We start from the raw sequence: 18,943 nt of genomic DNA on the forward strand, positions 1-18,943 counted from the left end.
AGCAAGTATCCGGCATCCGTTTTCCCTATGACTCTCAGCATAAGCTCCTCAAGATATCCAACAAGACCTCTATCGTTACCGCTAGAGAACTCAAAGAACAAGCTGGGGCAGCCCAAGCTAAAGGGAAAGGTCCATCGGCTTCTCGCTCTCGCCATGGTGCTGCCACCACTGCTGCTGCTGCTGCTCGCTCATCCAGCGATGAGCCCCTGTCTTCGTCCTCCTCCAGAAAGAAGCCCAACAAGTTCAAGTTTCTACTGACCTACATGTTTGGATAGTGTTGTGCTAGTGCTCAGCGTGAGAACAACATGCAAGAGAGGCTATATCGGTTGGAATAGCAAGCAGGCATTGTATCTTCCCCTCCGCCGCCATTTGTGCCTCCTCATGATCCGTTGGCTTTATATGCTGAGGCTTGTGCGGCGTACGAAGATGATGCTTCTTCTCGCCCGCATGGCAAGGGGAAAGCAACTGAAGAGGATGAGGAATATCAAGAGGAAGAAGATGATGAAGACGACGACGATGGTGAGGAAGGTGACCCGTGGACTTCTGACCCTTTGGGAACAGTATTTTCTGCTTTCGTCGGAAGTCCCGGGATCTGCGTCGGGACTCCCGACGTAGATCTGAACGGTTGGATTTTCACTTGGAGTATAAATACTCCTCTCTTCTCTTCTAACCGTTACGGACTCATTTCATAGTTGACTCACTTCGTGCTGAACAGCTCCCAAGCAACTAAAGCACCCCTCTCCTTCCCCTTTGCTCCAATCTTCGATTTCCTTAGTTTTTGAGTAAAAGGAGAGTGGATTAAGTGAGAGCATCACTTTGGAAAGCTTGAGCACTTGATTTCTTCGTCGAGCCGATTGTGTTTGCGTCTTTTACTCTTGGGGCTTTGCCCCTAGCCGGCTAGGCGTTGCCCAAGAGCTTCCATCTTGTGGAAGAGCCTTGGGAAGTTTGTATCACCCTTCGATTTCTTAGTGGAAAGCTCAAGTGACCTTTGTGGTCGCTTTGAGAGAGGCAAGGAGGTGGAAAAGACTCCGACCTTAGTGGTCACCTCAACAACGAGGACGTAGGAGCTCCTTTGTGGGGTTGCCAAACCTCAGGATAAATCCTTGTGTCCCGCGTGCTTGTTGTTGTTGTGATTGCTTGAGATTACTTGTATGTGTTTATCTCTTTGTCTCCAAAATCTCCATTTTAGGGTTTGGACTCGATCTACGGTTTGGAGGCATTACGGCGTCAAGGGAGTGACCCAACATCTTCACCAAACCACTAGGAAGTGAGGTTGTAAGTTTATTTATCCGCAAAGTTAAATTTGGCACTGCTTTTGTAGTTCACGTAGGCGTCGAACTGCTGACGTTTGCGTCGGAACTTCTGACAACGTCGGGAGTTCCGACCCAAACATCGGGACTTCCGACAGTGGCTGACAGATCTGAACTTAGCATTTGCAGTAAATCTTTAGATACGCCTATTCACCCCCCCCTCTAGGCTTTGTTAGATCCTTTCAATCATCTACCGTAGAGTCAAAACTGTGATACACCGTCTCGCCGCCCTAGAACATATCAATCATTTTCATATTGATCATGTCCACCCAATCGTTACGTGTAGATAAAATCGCTCTGGTGGTGATGTAGTCTTTGTCCGCCATGTTTGCATTTAGATATGGAAAGATGATGTCAATCAATGTATGAAGATCTTTCTCGGCATCTCCAGTGTACAGGACACAAATCTCGTTTGGAATACATACATTGCCATCTCCGTTAACCTCTTCCATTCCACCACCAATGCGTAATAGATAATCTGCAAACCATGGGTCACTCTGAGCCCTCATGTTGCGGACAAGCTTTAGGTGGAGCATGGATTCCCAAAGATATGACCTTCGTAGAGAAGCACCGACTATTTGAGATCTGGATCCTTTTCGCACAATAGGGAGGACCTGTCTGAAATCCCCACCAAGGACAACAGTCTTTCCACCAAACAGTAGGTTTGACCGACCCATTATATCCTGTAGGTTGTTGTCTAGTGCTTCCACATTTTGCCTCTTTGTCATAGATGCCTCGTCCCAAATTATGAGAGCTGCTTGCTGCAGCAACTTGGCAGTACCACTCTGTTTCGTGAAGCTACAACAACCGCCCTCTTGAAGAGTGAGGGGTATCTTGAAATACGAGTGGGTCGTCCTCCCGCCTGGCATTATGGCTGCTGTGACTCCAGATGTAGCTTTAGCCACGACAAGCTTATCCCGGCTGCGTAGTTTTGCGAGAAGTGCCCTATACAAAAATGTCTTTCCCATCCCGCTAGGTCTATCCACAAAGAACAACCCGCCTTGTTTGCTATAGACAACGGCCATTATCTCATCATAGGCAGACCTTTGCTCGGCGTTGAGTGAGTCACACAATAGCACATCTTCGGGATTCTGCTCGACACTAGCTTCCTCAAATATCTCACGAGGAATATGGTTGGCATCGTCGTATGAGTGATCAATATCTGGAAGAGGAAATGACCTTATGTCCTTCCCCATAGACTGCAACATGTTTTTAATGTATATCAAAACCATTTGTTGCACTAGATCTAGGGATGGATGATTGCAGTTGTAGTCCTCTGACATTGCATCGTAGTGTTTTTTCCACAACCCCATCACATCATGCGACTCGTAGAATACCAATATTGTTGCAAATAGCCTCCGTAGAGAGGAAGGCATCTAGAATAAAGTAGCTTCAGTTAGACATTCATCTAGTGTATTGTCTTCTTCGATTAGACCCCTCCTTTCTGTAGCTTCATGGAATGAAGGTAGTAGCACGCCATCAACCGTCCTCAGATGTTCGTATGATGTAGCACCAGCAACATTGTTCAAGAGAACACAAAGAAAGTAACGTTCTCCCTCAGCAGGATGAGCTAAGATGACTCTTCCAACTTGAAAAATGGAGTTTTTCCTTTTCTGCCAGAACTTACCATCAGACTGCTAGGTAAAATACTCCGGGAAGTCCCGATACAAGATTCCACCGACTTCCTCATGATGCCTCTTTGCATCGAAGTATGCTGTCAACATTGACTCTTCTACACCTGGCCTATTAACGATCCGTTCGACCTTATCCCGTTTATGAAATGCCACCATGTGCATGTCGGGTAGATGAAGCTGTAGCTGCTGTACTGGTGGATGGTTCTTGCTCAAGTCAAAGCCATATATCCTCCATAGTGCTTCTGGAAGCGTCACCCACCGGGCATTTCTATACTGCTTGATCTCATCAATGTTCCCTTTCTCGTCTGCTTTGTCAGTCTCCCTCATCACCACCGATGCCATGTCATGTCCCTTGTATATGTATTTGAATAGATACTTTACTGATTTAATGCTCCCATAGGCCTCAACATTGATATGGTAGTTGAAGGTACGTAGCAGGCAAGGGTTGTAAGGCACGACCCATTGATTGTCTAGGTAATGGCCTCAAACTTTTAGTGTGCGGCCATCATTGCATCGCCGATAGATGGGGTACAAATCCTTTTCCTGTGACATTGCCTCACAGAATGGACGTGGGTAACGGTTCTTGCATGACCCACGGCCCACCGTGCATGGACAGTATGGGTTTAGCGTCCCGTAGGGACCATGCATCATATGCTTCATCACCATCTTGTAGAGCTCAGGGTACTTCTTCTTGTTTGGTAGCTCTGCACTGATAATCATGTCATATTGCTCGGGACATGTGAGCTTGTACTTCCGTTCCATTATCAGCAAGAAGTGTGCATGCGGCAAGCCCCTCTTCTAGAACTCCACTACATATACATAGGCCTTCACCTTTCCAAGTATGTCTTTCTCCATCAACATTTTCCTCATCGCCTCTAACTTTGCTCTAAAGACCCATGTGATGAGATATGGGCGGTCTTGTGGTGTCTGGCCTGGATAAAGTTCATTCTTGATCTCATCCCAGTTAGGGTTGCACGTCATTGTGAGGAAGATACCAGGTTTACCATACTTTCACACCAGAGCCATTGCATCCATGTATCAACGCCTCATATCACGGGGTCCTCCAATGAATGACGAAGACAGGACAGTACGCCTTTCGACATTCTCAGCAGATCCGTCACCCGAATGCATGCTGTCCACCAGGTGAAAGGTCCTTGTTTGGTTTTGGTAATTGAGTGACAACTTAGGTGGACTAATTGTGTTTATGTGAGATACACAGGTGATTAGTCCACAGGTACATGTGTGTGAGCAACATATGCCATGAAGGTGAAAATGGCTTGGAAATGTTGCGAAGCTCACACATGTGATGATGAAGGAGCTTAAATGCACATGAGACATGACATTGAATCATGTGATCAAGGTGGAGAAGATCAAGACAAGACTTGGCTTGATGGACCGGTTGCAAGCGTGAAGGGCAAGTCAAAGGCTTTGGAGTGATAGACCGCGTGGCGATAAAGCTTGAGCAAGACTTGGCGCCGATGGACGATGGCAACGGTGAAGAGCAAGTAGAGTCAAGATCGATGAACCAATATAATCATGTGATGATATGAAATGGATCATATCATTGTTGATCGTGTTGGTGCATGTGTTGCATCGACATTGGAGGAGATGGAATGGAATGCGCAAGGCAAAGGTATAACCTAGGGCATTTCATTTCACCGCTCATAGGTGTGTAGAGAAGTTTATGACCGGGTTTAGGATAGATGGCCGTACTATCAAGAGGGGCAAACTTGTTTGCATATCGGTCATCTAGTGCCACTCGAGTGATCTAACTTTGCATTGTCGCTAGGATCGAGTGGCGTGGCAAGTTAAGTGGCTAACATCCTTTGGGAAATGATTGTGAAAATGCTAACACACATACACATGGTGGTGTACACTTGGTGGTGTTGGCACATTTACAAAGGAGGTGGTGTTTGCAGGGGTGAGATGGGTTTCAGGAAAATGAAATGTCTATTTTCTATTGCGCCGGATGCAAAATTCTTAGTGGTTAGCACATTGGAGCAAGGGTGAAGAAGTTAGAAGTGAAAATGAGTTGGTCGCGAAGATGCTGGCGTCGGTCAACTGACCGGACGTTGGATCTGAATGCACCGGACGCTGGCAGGCTACGTCTGGTCAGGCTGACGTACGATGACGTAGAAGCTGGAGTGTGACCGGACACTGGTTGCGTCCAATCAAGTGTGACCGGACGCGTCCGGTCGAGGTCAGTACCTTACTGGAAACGACCGGACGCTAGGGGTTCAGCGTCTGGTCAGTTAAAAGCTGCTGCGTCCGATCAGGTCAAGTGACCATTGGAACCAGGACACGTGGCCGTCTGCGGGCGACCGGACGCTGAGGTTCAGCGTCCGATCAACTCGACCGGAGCATCCGGTCGGCCCGACCGTTGCCCAGTGAAGGGGTAACGGCTAGTTTAGCCCTTGGGGCTATAAATAGAAGTGGCCTTCGGCCATGGCTGGTGCAGAGCACCTTGGGGGACTTTGTGTCCATGCTTGAGAGTGCTTAGAAACCCTCCATCACACATATACTTGATAGTGATCATTCGATTGTGTGAGTGAGCGATTCTAGTGCGATTGCATCGTGAGGTTGCATCGAGTGGCACTAGGTGATCGAGTTGCAAGCCGGTGGTGCTTGTTACTCTTGGAGGTTGCCACCTCCTAGATGGCTTGGTGGTGGTCTCCGTCGAAGCGCGTAAGAAGCTTGTGCGGCGCTTCGGAGAAGTGCTTGTGAGGGGCATTGTGCTCGCCCCGTGGGAGTCGCGAAGAGCAACTTTAGTAAAGCGTGTCATTGAGCTACCCTCACTCAAGGGGTAGGTTCTTGCGGCGCCCGACGTGCGGGCTTAGTGGGTGATGCTAATTAGCCGCTGAACCACCAAGTGAGCGGTCGACACAACGGGGACTAGCGTGTTGGCAAACACGTGAACCTCGAGAGAAAAATCATCGTGTCAACCTTGTTCTTCCCGTTGGTTTGCATCCCCATTGCACAAGCTTGCAATTACTTTTATACATATTAAGCTTGTGTAGTTGCTCTTGTAATTAGATAGCTTGTGTAGCTTGCTAATTACCTTCTTGCTTGTGTAGCATAGAAGTAGCTCCCTTGCGTGGCTAATTTGGTTTTAGTAACCTTGTTAGTCACATTGCTTAGTTTGTGTAGCTAAGTATTTGCGCTCTCTAATTAGGCATTGGTTGCCTTGTTATTGAGCATTGCTAGTGAGCATCGTTAGCTTTGTGCTTTTGCTTACTAGCATGTGTAGGAGCTCCTTTGTTGCTTAAAGTACTAGTGGCATAGGTTTGTGTGACCTTGCTCCTAGAATTGTTTAGGAGAGCTCTAACTAGCCCGGCACCTTTGTTGCATAATTGTTATCTTTGCAAGGTGCTAGTGAACATAGATAGAGGGGTGTAGTCTTGGCTAGACCGATAGTTATAATTCCGCACTTGTTTCGGTTAGCCAACACGATTAATTTTAGAAAAGATTATTCACCCCCCCTCTAGTCTGCCATCTCAACCCTTCACCAGGCCTTGGTATAGATCAGCCCTCAAAGTATCCTGATTGTTCCTCATGTAGTCTAAACATGAGCTCTCAATCTTGATGTAGGTGTCGACGATGAACTGCTGGAAAAGACGTCGGCCATAGAGTATTGGATTAAATATCCCTAGTCGTATCTGGAACTTGTAGCAGTAGTAGTCGTGCACGGAGACACATGTATTCGAAATAGGTTCTATAGGGAGACATTGTTCGAATTAGTATCACATGTTAACAGAAAAGAGTTTATATTGCATTATTGAAAAGAGTTCAAATTACCTCCATCATCATCGTCACCATTCTCAGCACGCTTTTTGCGAATTGCTCAAGCTCGATCAACTTGAGCCATAGTCACACCCACTTTTGGAATGCAGTTGTGCCACCCGAGCTCACCCATTAGAAAGAACACCGGGTATGACAGTGGGTCATAGCATGCATTATATGAGCGGATGCCATGTATAGACCAATCCTTCCCTTGTAGGAGAACACTATGCTCGAATTGGACGTGACGCTCACTCCCCTCAACCCAGACGGTGGCCACCTCTGATGTCAATGGCACATTATATGTTCTCTGGTCAAGCCGCTGGTCAAGGTTCAACTCGACCCGGTAATCCTCGAGGTTTTCAACGTGTCCCATACTCCTTAGTTGCTGAGAGTAGGGATTCCCATTAAAGATACTAACCAATTGCTCTATAACTTCTCTATCTTTTTGGGTGCATTGCTCACGACACTTGCTCATCTGATGCTCGAGGGACGGATCGTCGTCATAAAAATAAAGCTCGAGGTGTCTCTTTTCGACACCATCCTCTTTACCAAATGATCGTATATTATGGTAAATCTGGCCATGGGCATGGAATGTGTAGACACCGCGATTCGCATGTTAGTGGTCACACGATCTAGGTGGCAGTACAGAGAAGTGAAAGAGAAGTGGCCATTGAAATATCTGATGTTTGCACGAAAGTGCCTAGCATCAGTGTCCGAGCTTGACCACAACCTCATGAGCTCTGGTGGTGTCTCAGGAGTTGAAAGATGAATCTTTCCACCCCAACAACAAAATCTAGATGGTTCACCCTCTAATTTCTTTGCGTTGCAGTGCTCGCAGTTCGGCACCGACAGTAGCATGTGTGACTCTAACGGGACATTAGCGTAAACTCTATCATATGGATCCGAGACATTAGGCTCATTGTTCTCTTCCTCATCCATGTCGAGAATGTGCTCAAGTCGGTCCCTCCTCATCGTCTTCTGACAAAATGTTGATGTGTTACGCGTTGAAAGAAAGTTTATGAAAGAATGTTTTGACTATTACATGATGTACCTTGTCCGGCGAAAAAGTATGCCTCATCCTCTTCCTCGTCCTCCTCAAATATGACATCCTCATCATAGTCTGTGCAACATGGCCACATATATGATGAGAGAAACATAATGGCATACAAAAAAGGATAAATTTAATAAAGAAAATATCATCCTCGACCATAGAGTCTGGCGTATGAGCTTGTGCACCGTTTGGAGGCATTGAAGAGGTACCGTCAACTACAGACGGTTGTGTCTGTGTACCTGTGCAATTATTAGGTGGTGAAACTAGAGTTTCCTGGGTGACACCACCTATAGTAACAAAATGTATGAGTTTTTAGAATAGAAGAGCGAAGGTGAAAGTATAGACAATATATACTGATCAAGGCTAATTACCGTTGTAAACCACACTCGATTGAGTTGGGTCGTTCGAATCATTGCACTTTCTATCCGCACACCCTCTAGCACTTCTTCCAATGTTTGCTTCAAAAGCCCGATTGTGACAGGATAGAAGGGCATTTCTCTCTCCAGTGATCACTCGTTGCCTATGTATGGTCTGTGTCGCAACTACTTTAGGGGTCTGGACTTCTAGATTTTGAGCTACAATCGGCGCGACATTAACAGGCGTGCCCCCTCAATTCACGTATTTCCATCTCATGTGAAGACGCTTCATGCGATTGAGGTGAAGAAGGGAAAATAAACTGAGGGTTAAAATGAGGGCTCTCCATGGCTATTGAGTCTGGATGCAAATTGTTTGCTCGGTGTTCTCTCACCATCCTATTATATTTTTTCTTGCTCTATTTTTGTTTTAACTCCTTCTCTTGTGGAGTCATTTGTAGTTTTTTGTAGCATTTTTCTATACATACAAGTCACGCCGTCTCTTATTTAAAAGCGCCTTTTGTTCAGGAGACATTGCAGCCCTTCGTGCTCTATCTAGCTCACGCTTACGCTCTTTTAGACACGCGACAATATTATCGATGGAACTGGATGCATTTACAACACCTATATATAATAGAAAAGTACGGTCTCAAATAAAATACAGAAGGGCACATATTGTAAGAATATTAATTTATTATTACCGTGTCATGAACCACAATTGGGTTGCCCACTACTTTTTCTTCTCAAATAGATAACATTAATGAAAAAAACAATGTACCTAGGTTTAGATCAGATGATGCATCAGTCATGTCAATCATGCCACTTTGATCTATACATTTATCAGAGTATTCATCTACATATATATAATAACATGATATTAACCTTGGCCTCGGCATCATACAATCACAAGAAAAAAAATTAGTATTTAGGAAAAAAACCAAAATGGTACATGTGTTATCTTTATCAATCTTCATGGGATTGTATGAGTTGTTTCGATGTAGCCGGTCACTATCTTCATAGACATCAATGCTTTCCGTGGTCTAATCAACTCCAACTGGTACCACATGGCATTCACTATATATTAAATAAACTAAAAATGGCAACACTAAATTCAGAAAAGCAAAATCAGATTTACTTGCTTTTCCTGATGATATCGTTCACGATGCTTTCTATTTTTTTATTTCTTTCTTCCTGAGTCATTGCCACCAATCGTGCATTTTCCCTTTCCCTTTTTAGCTTGATGGCATCCGTGTTTTTCTTTGTCTGATGATACTTTTCCCTAAGTTTTTTATTTTTTTCATCCCTTTCTTCTTGAGTCATTGATGCATGTCGTGCTTTTTCTCTTTCTCTTTTACGCTACGCACGTTCATCTATTTGCGCTTGTGAATTTGATGTTGTATGGTCACCTGTTTCAAAATAAGTTGATAAATATTTGCTTAATTACCATAAATAATACAAGTGAATGCGTCTATGGACATGAGTATAAACAATTACCTCCATTGATGATGTTTGTCAAGTCTTCAAATAGTGCACGACCTTCATTATTTTGCATATGTTCCATTGTGATTTCACTGAACACAAAATTAATCAATAAATTCGTATTATCAAACTTGTCCATGAGAGAGTTGATAAAAAGTTCCATTGACGCTAGAAAGAGTGAAATACTCCATCCGTCTAAAAAATTCCAAGCGAGGAGTCACGGAGGGGAGGGGAGCGATGTCGCGATCGTAAGGGGAGCGACGAGCAGGGAGGAGACCGAGGCAGATGGAACACGTGAGTGTGAAACCAAATGAAAGGAGGAAAAAGTTGTTCCTTTTGCAAATGCAAAGAGGGGAAGTAATTAAATGTAGGCAGATTTGGCAAGGTTCTCAGAAATGCAAAGAGGTTTCCTTTTGTCTTAATTCTCTTTCCTTCTGTGTTAATTCTCTTTCCTTTTGCTTGTTGCCATGTATGCTGGTGCATGCAAACATGCAATGTGTATATGGATAGCACAATAATTTTCTACTTCCTATTTTGCTGTGATTCCTCTATCACATGATAGGCAATATTCAATCAAGGAAGCATGCAATGTGTATATGGATAGCACAATAATTTTCTATTTTCTATTTTGCTGTGATTCCTTTATCATATGACAGGCAATATTCAATCAAGGAGATGTCGTGGGATCGCAGGCGTGGGCAGACGGACGAACCAAAATAAATATCGTACCAAAAAATGTCCACACTTTGTTCTTTTTAGTTATAGAAGATTATAGCTTATTTGTTGATTTGTTGACTAAATATGAGTGGCAAGCAATGACGGTACTAATTTTTTTAGTTTGTGTAAAATGATCTAAATGTCCTTAAGAGGCTTACACATGATATTTATATTAGGTGAATTAGAGCTAGGTAAAATTGTTGCTATTAGGAATCATATTTTATTCTAACCACTTTGCTCTAGTGTTTTTATAGAGATTCTTAATAAGTTATTCAACAACCCCCTTCTCGTTCCCCTCTAGCCATCAAAACCATATAGGCTATTCACTTGATGTGATTTGTGCTTAGATGCAATCTGGATATCTTTCTTTATTAACTTGTATCATGTGATGTTTGCAAAATATCAAATTTGGACATCTGTGCAAAAATATTACATTTGGGTATTTATAAAAAAATGTGTTGTCATTTGTATAATATATACACAATAAATCTGTAAATAAAAAATCATATTAATTATTGGGTCATTTATGCCTGTGTCTTTTAGGCTTCACTTTACACCGTTAAGTCCCCTTCGGGTGGAATTGGAGGATTAAAAAAACAACTAGAATAAATACACAAATACAAAGTAAAAAAAAAAACAAGAGCATCCATGTAGTTAGAATTGAAAACGAAGACAATAATATAATTGGCTCCCAACCGCCGCCCGACTCACTCGCTTGCCTTCTATCCGCTTTGACGCACGGCCCACTCGCCTTCTCTTACGGCCGCACGGCTCGCCTCCTCGTCCGTGCAGCCTGGCCGCTCAGGCCCTGGTCTACGCCGTCTGCCAGCCCCCACTCGTCCGTCCAAGACCAGCAGCGCAAGATGCCGGCGCGGGTGAGGCCAGTGGCGGCGCATGGGCTCTAGCGGCGTGGGAAGCTATTGTGCCTCATCCATGACGGGCTGACCGCCGGCGTGGTGTGCGACGCTTCCTCGTGCGTCGTCTCTGAAGGCGGCGCCGCGATCAGATGTGGTCGGTGGCCATGGGTGAACACGGACAACCACGAGCTCTATGTAACAATTGGTCTCTATGTGTTAAAAGATAGCACAGCTATCCAAGGAAATAGTAACAATTTGGTAATTGCCAATTAGCGCTGTATCTACCAAAGAGCTATTTCTCGCTACAAACAAACCATGGAAAAGAAACAACGACTTCATCAAGCAAATCTGCAGCCCACTTAGATTTGGACACCATTAGGACTTTGGATAAACCCATTCCCTCCCAACACAGGTGGACTAAAGAGGGAATGAACTAAATTCTCTCCCAATCCCTCCAAGTTTATAACTTTATATCGAAACAAACCCTTAGTGCCATTTAATCTAGAAAAGGATCCTCATGTATATCACATTTAATCTAGAAAAAGGATCCTCCTGTATCATTTTTCTAATCCCTTAGCAGAAGAATTTCAGACATACAAACGTGAATTATTCTATCCAAATAAGATAGGTACGACCCTAATTCTGCATTTTCCACATTGATTGGAGCAAATCTGCCAGGAATCGCGGATTAGAACATCTGTAATGAAATTGGCATCTAAAAATCATTATAAATTCCTTTCACCGATACTATGGTGAAATGGCAACATCCATACCTTCGCAGCTCTGCGTGTTGGCCAATGGTCCACGGCAGCAGCGTCGTGAGTTTGCTGGCTAGCAGGGTAAAGAAGAAAAAGGTTTGTGCGAAATCAAAGTGATAGGTCAACCATGTTTGATTTTGCATACATAGTAAGTTTGCCATAGGTGAAATTTCATCCTGCATCCGCCACTGAAGGAGGTTGAGTTCTATTGTTTGGTTTCATGTTCCGTTTTTGTCCGATTTTCCAATACCCTTCCGTTCTAACTTCTTCTATTTTTTCATAAATATTAAAAAATAAATAATAAATATAATACTATGGATTTTTGAACTCTTGATCTCTTTCTTAAGAAAAAGAAAGATTTTCATCAGATGTTAATGCAATTTTGTTGATTAGGGACAAAATTTATCTTACTATAACCAGTTTAGCTTTTGGTCTACCTAATCAAACTGTGAACTAAAATTTTGACGAAATTGTGGTCAATCCGGTCTAAATAAATTTGTCTAAACTGTATATACATACCAGTGTAATCCCAAACAGAGAGTTACCATATGAAAAATTAAGAGACAACTCCTGTCATAATTATCAGCGGACAGACCAGTGCTTTGATTATGGATCCACAAAGAAAGAAAGTAATGCAACTCGATATTTAACTATATCAAGGCATAAATAGTTTGGTAACTATCTCTGTGCTTTGTAATGAAAGAAAAAAAAATCTATCAAGACTGTATTGTAAATTTGATACAAACTTAATAGGATATTGTCATACAATTGCCAACATTAGCTTATATTATGGATGTTACAATCATCAAAAAATAAATTACAGCTTTTAAAGTTTATATAAATGATAAACATAAATAGATATGTACCATTCCCATAGTTGTTTTTCATGAATATTTGATAGTTTTTCCCGTTGCAACCTTCGGATATATTTGCTAGTTTCTTTTCCTATATGTGAGCTTCGTATGTGTCAATATATCTCTGAACAAAATGCATGTTTACAATAACAAAACTCTTCCCATCTGAGGTCTATGTATGTGACTGAAGGCCACAAACCTAAAATGTCGCTAGACACGATTATCATCTTTTGTTAGGTATCCAAGTTGCTTAAGATACCACAGAGCTCCCTCTGCCGCATGCTCATGCGCTGCTTTCTTTTGTAGCTTAGGATCGCTATAGCACTCCAAAAGGGTCGCTGAAGTTCCCGTGATCTGAATAAGGACCTTACAAGTGAACCTGCATGTAAAAAGACATAAATCATAGGTCACTCGACACTGACATTGTTTCCCATACGTAGAATAGTTGGCCACAAGCAATGTAGTCCAAAAACTACAATGATAGATATAGTTCAGCTTTGCTAATATAGAAAACTGCATGAACAGAGTTATTTTAGCCAATGTTCCAAAAGTGAAACGCTAATTACCACTCGAAGCTAGAACAACAACAACAACAACAAAGCCTTTAAGTCCCAAACAAGTTGGGGTAGGCTAGAGTTGAAACCCAACAGAAGCCATCAAGGTTCAGGCACGTGAATAGCTGTCTTCCAAGCACTCCTATCTAAGGCTAAGTCTTTGGGTATATTCCATCCTTTCAAGTCTCCTTTTATTGCCTCTACCCAAGTCAACTTCGGTCTTCCTCTGCCTCTCTTCACGTTACTATCCTGACTTAGGATTCCACTACGCACCGGTGCATCTGGAGGTCTCCGTTGCACATGTCCAAACCATCTCAACCGGTGTTGGACAAGCTTTTCTTCAATTGACGCTACCCCTAATCTCTCACGTATATCATCGTTCCGAACTCGATCCCTTCTTGTATGACCGCAAATCCAACGCAACATACGCATTTCCGCGACACTTAGCTGTTGAATATGTCGTCTTTTCGTAGGCCAACATTCTGCACCATACAGCATAGCAGGTCTAATCGCCGTCCTATAAAACTTGCCTTTTAGCTTCTGTGGTACCCTTTTGTCACATAGGACACCAGACGCTTGCCGCCACTTCATCCACCCTGCTTTGATTCTATGGCTAACATCTTCATCAATATCCCCGTCCCTCTGTAGCATTGATCCTAAATATCGAAAGGTATCCTTCCTAGGCACTACTTGACCTTCCAAACTAACATATTCCTCCTTCCGAGTAGTAGTGCCGAAGTCACATCTCATATACTCAGTTTTAGTTCTACTAAGTCTAAAACCTTTGGACTCCAAAGTCTCCCGCCATAACTCCATTTTCTGATTCACTCCTGTCCGGCTTTCATCAACTAGCACTACATCGTCCGCGAAAAGCATACACCAAGGGATGTCCCCTTGTATGTCCCTTGTGACCTCATCCATCACTAAAGCAAACAAATAAGGGTTCAAAGCTGACCCTTGATGTAGTCCTATCCTAATCGGGAAGTCATCCGTGTCTCCATCACTTGTTCGAACTCTAGTCACAACATTGCTGTACATGTCCTTAATGAGCCCGGCGTACTTCGTTGGGACTTTATGTTTGTCCAAAGCCCACCACATAATATTCCTTGGTATTTTATCATAAGCCTTCTCCAAGTCAATAAAAACCATGTGTAGGTCCTTCTTCTTCTCCCTATACCGCTCCATAACTTGTCTTATTAAGAAAATGGCTTTCATGGTTGACCTTCCGGGCATGAAACCAAATTGGTTCATAGAGACCCGCGTTATTGCTCTCAAGCGATGCTCGATAACTCTCTCCCATAGCTTCATAGTATGGCTCAACTTAATTCCCCGGTAATTTGTACAACTTTGAATATCCCCTTTATTCTTGTAGATCGGTACCAATATACTTCTCCTCCACTAATCAGGCATCTTGTTCGATCGAAAAATATGGTTGAACAGCTTGGTTAACCATACTACAGCTATGTCCCCGAGACATCTCCACACCTCGATTGGGATACCATCCGGTCCCATCGCCTTACCTCCTTTCATCCTTTTCAACGCCTCTCTGACCTCAGATTCTTAGATTCTCGGCACAAAGCGCCTATTGGTGTCATCAAAAGAGTCATCCAACTGAAAAGTTGTGTCCATATTCTCACCATTGAACAATTTGTCAAAATACTCTTGCCATCGATGTCGGATCTCATCCTCCTTTACCAAGAGATGCTCCCTTTCATCCTTAATGCACTTAACTTGGTTGAAGTCCCGTGTCTTTCTCTCACGAACCCTAGCCATCCTATAAATGTCCTTCTCTCCTTCCTTCGTACTCAAATGTTGGTAAAAATCCTCGTACGCTCTACCCTTTGCCACACTTACAGCTCGCTTTGCAGTCTTCTTTGCCACCTTATACTTCTCTATGTTGTCCACACTCCTGTTATGGTACAAGCGTCTATAGCATTCTTTCTTCTCCTTAATAGCCCTTTGGACTTCCTCGTTCCACCACCAAGTATCTTTAGCCTCGCGTCCCCTTCCTTTGGTTACTCCACACACCTCTGAGGCTACCTTCCGAATGTTGGTTGACATCTTGTCCCACATATTGTTTATGTCGTCTTCTTCCTTCCAGGAGCCCTCTTTGATAACCCTTTCCCTAAATACCTCTGTCGTCTCCCCTTTCAGTTTCCACCACTTTGTTCTTTCAATCTTATCTTGTTTATCCCTACGGGCACGCACCTGAAAACGAAAATCTACCACCAAAAGCTTATGTTGAGAAACAACACACTCCCCTGGTATCACCTTGCAATCCAAGCATGCTCGTTTGTCCTTTCTTCTTGCGAGGACAAAGTCAATCTGGCTACAGTGTTGTCCGCTACTGAAGGTCACTAGATGAGATTCTCTCTTTCTAAAGAAAGTGTTGGCTATCATCAGGTCAAAAGCTACCGCGAAGTCCAGAACTTCCTCCCCTTTCTGATTCCTACTACCATACCCAAAACCTCCATGAACTGCCTCGAAATCTGCGCTTGTAGTACCTACATGCCCATTAAGATCTCCTCCTATAAAAAGCTTCTCACTACTAGGTATAGCTCTAACCAGGCCATCTAAGTCTTCCCAGAACTGTCTCTTAGCACTCTCGTCGAGGCCTACTTGGGGGACATACGCACTAATTACGTTCAAGACCATATCACCAACAACAAGCTTGACTAAGATAATCCTATCTCCTTGCCTTCTCACTCCCACCACACCATTATTGAGACTCTTATCAATCAAAACTCCTACTCTATTTCTATTCGCGACTGTCCCTGTGTACCAAAGCTTGAAACCTGTATTGTCCACCTCCTTCGCCTTCTGACCCTTCCATTTAGTCTCTTGAACGCATAATATATTTACACGCCTCCTAGTTGCGGTATCAACTAATTCTCTTAACTTACCTATAAGTGACCCTACATTCCAACTACCTAAACGGATCCTAGTTGGTTCGACTAGCTTCCTTACCCTTCGCACCCGTCGACTCTGATGCGAAGACCCTTGCTCATTTTTCACTACACCCGGGCGCCGATGTAGCGCGCCACTAAGGAAGCGACGACCCGATCCTTGGTTACTTGACACCATGCCCAGATCACGACACGGCGCGTCACGGGGGTGACGACCCGACCCTTGCCCATTTAACACCATACCCGGGTTCCGATATGGCGCGTCGCTAAGAGGGTTACGCCCCAACGATTTTCTTTCGGGTTTCATCTCCATTTAAGTGGCTAAGTTTTTACATTGGCTCGCCACGCCTAACACAACCCTCCTCCTTTACCAGGGCTTGGGACCTGCTATGCTGGGACACCAAAGGCGTCCCACCATAGGCGGAGTTCACTCGAAGCTAGAACACAAACATAATTCCAGCTTAAGGACAGAATTCTGATTGTAAAAGATACAAGTCAATAAGTTTTCTCGCTCAGATATTTAGTAAGTAGATGAGCTTACTTTCGAAGGTGGCTTGGTCCTTCATCTTTGCATAACTCAAATTCAGGAGGTTTCCAATAGTTTGCAGCACATAGTTCATAAAGGAATGACCTTGCTGTTTTGCGTACCATATCACCTGTCAAGGTAGGAGTACTAAACAATATAAGGATATTACCTCCAAAATTGATCAAAATCACAATATGGTCACATTTCACGTGCGAAACATAACCTCCAAACATGTTTTATTGTATAGTGAAGTTATAAATTTTGTAACTTTTCATTCAAAAATGTTTTTAAAATAAAGTGCACACTTTATGGGTACTGGTTATGTTCCATGCAATATATTAAGTAATAAGTATACACTACAAGGTTGAACAAAATATGCAATTGCCCCTTTCCATGCAGAACTTTGTTGTAGCATATTTCCTATGCTAAGTGTGTATCACAGATATACGTGTAGTTTGACAAGCACCACAGGCATCTAGATGCCATAAGGATATATAAAAGATCAATAAAGGATTGAAGACCAATGGCTACTGTAGATTTATAAATGTCATTAAGGGCGCTTCACATGTTCATCAGGTTGGTTGGAATCTGTAGTTGACACCTTGCTCATTCGAAGCTTTAGATGACAAGCATATTTTACAGAGAGAAAAAATGGAGTTTAGAAATTACCATACCATGATACTCTTTTTGGTTTATTTGATCAGTTGCCCCTCTAGATAGGCAACCATTCTGCACAACCACATTGGACTTATTGTTCCTTCCATTATTAACATCATTCTTGTCAACCAAGTTATCTCCTGCTGTACTCTGAATGGAGGTTTCAGACCTCCCGTTCAACGACACTTCTTTATTTTGAAAAAAGATGTTTCCTTCCATTTCTCCATTTATCAGTAGATTCTTCATTTGTATGTCATCCTCAACATTGATTGGTTCTTCATCATAGCCTATCAGTTCTGATTCTTTTTTCGTGGTAGCACGCAAAATTTCCTCCAGTGACTTTCTTTTATGCTTGTATCCATTATTCTGTGTAAATGTGCAAGGTTTCATTATTGCCACCAATAAGTTGACTTTGCCATGCCTTCTAAGTAATTAATAAAAAAATCAAGAGTATGAAAACTATGGTGCTAGAGAAACATGCAATTTCCGTTTCATAATATATTGCCAAAACAAATATACCTTCAGTTTTGAAAGCGCTTCTTGTGCAGCTACCTTTCTAGCATCTTTCGAATTCCGGTTTGCTGCAGTACAGCTTATCATCTTGCCATCTATGTTAACTTCTACTTTGACATGGAACTCTCCATTGTCCTCCGTAGGTTTGGGAAGTCTTAACTCAAAACCATTATATTGACAAATTTCTCGGAGTTCTCTCATAGGATCAATGTGCATGCCACAGAAGCTCAATATTGGCTTTAGAAGCATTAGCATTAGCTTCCAAACATGGTTCAGGTTGAAGCCGGAATCTAAAAGCACCGCACCAACACAAGATTCAACAATATCACCAAGAACCTGCATGGTTACAGCAAAAGAATGCAAACTTTGATGAAAAACAAAATACCAAGGTGTCTCCAATAAACTACATGATTCATTCAGAAAATCTATTTTCAAAAAGAGTTCCTAATGTATTAGATAAGCTGAACAGAAGTTTTGAATTAATCCTATACTTGAATGATCTAGGATTCCAAATACCTGTTTATCTTGCAATAGCTATACCTCAAATTCCACTATCTAATCTTGTATTCCCTCGGTCCCAAATGTGGTCTGTTTTAGGATTCTAGCTGGTCAAACTTCTTTGACTTGACCCATCAGCATATTTACATCGGTTGGCAATATATGGTTGATGTTGCTAGATTCATCATGAAAAATACTTTTATAGCATATAACTTTCACTATTTCAAATGATATGATTTATAAAAAATAGGAAGTCAAAGTGTCGTTGGAGACTGTCACAGTCCTCAATAACTTACATTTAGAACCAGAGGGAATATAGAAAATTCAAGAAGCTCCTTTAGCAGTAATTATTAATCGTGACTTTTTGTTTCAACTCAAAGAAAATAAAAGTGTTATTAAAGAAATGTAGGAAAAATACACTGAGAAAGGGGTCATTCACAAATTCTATAGAAAGATAACTGAAGTTTCTGCAGCAAGTAAAAAGAATCAAGGAAAG

At 42.7% G+C, this 18,943-nt stretch overlaps 2 protein-coding genes and 1 pseudogene across 9 annotated transcripts in view; all 3 read right to left on the reverse strand.

Annotated features, from left to right (window-relative positions):
* Window positions 1–1,540: 1,540 nt before the first annotated feature.
* On the reverse strand, window positions 1,541–3,286 carry LOC136492057 (uncharacterized). Its single transcript, XM_066488207.1, has 2 exons — window positions 2,993–3,286; window positions 1,541–2,509 (listed from the first exon to the last, which is right to left on the reverse strand). The coding sequence occupies exons 1-2, from the start codon at window positions 3,284–3,286 to the stop codon at window positions 1,541–1,543; spliced, it is 1,263 nt and encodes a 420-aa protein (XP_066344304.1).
* A 669-nt stretch (window positions 3,287–3,955) lies between these two features.
* Window positions 3,956–9,179, reverse strand: LOC136491285 (uncharacterized; annotated as a pseudogene).
* A 3,382-nt stretch (window positions 9,180–12,561) lies between these two features.
* Window positions 12,562–18,943, reverse strand: part of LOC136490932 (endoribonuclease Dicer homolog 4-like) — a 28,449-nt gene continuing 22,067 nt past the window's right edge. For 2 of the 8 annotated variants that reach the window (XM_066487128.1, XM_066487127.1), the window contains exons 22-25: window positions 17,956–18,285; window positions 17,454–17,802; window positions 16,795–16,909; window positions 12,569–13,172 (exon numbers count right to left, since the gene is read on the reverse strand). In XM_066487128.1, coding sequence (XP_066343225.1) covers window positions 13,004–13,172; window positions 16,795–16,909; window positions 17,454–17,802; window positions 17,956–18,285 — 963 coding nt within the window. In that variant the 3' untranslated portion in view covers window positions 12,569–13,003. Of the gene's footprint in view, window positions 13,173–16,794; window positions 16,910–17,453; window positions 17,803–17,955; window positions 18,286–18,943 lie in introns of all 8 variants that reach the window. The other 6 variants (XM_066487133.1, XM_066487134.1, XM_066487131.1 and 3 more) reach the window with 5 other exon arrangements.

The sequence above is a fragment of the Miscanthus floridulus genome, chromosome 11 (assembly GCF_019320115.1).
Source record: "Miscanthus floridulus cultivar M001 chromosome 11, ASM1932011v1, whole genome shotgun sequence".
Classification (NCBI taxonomy): Eukaryota; Viridiplantae; Streptophyta; class Magnoliopsida; order Poales; family Poaceae; genus Miscanthus; species Miscanthus floridulus.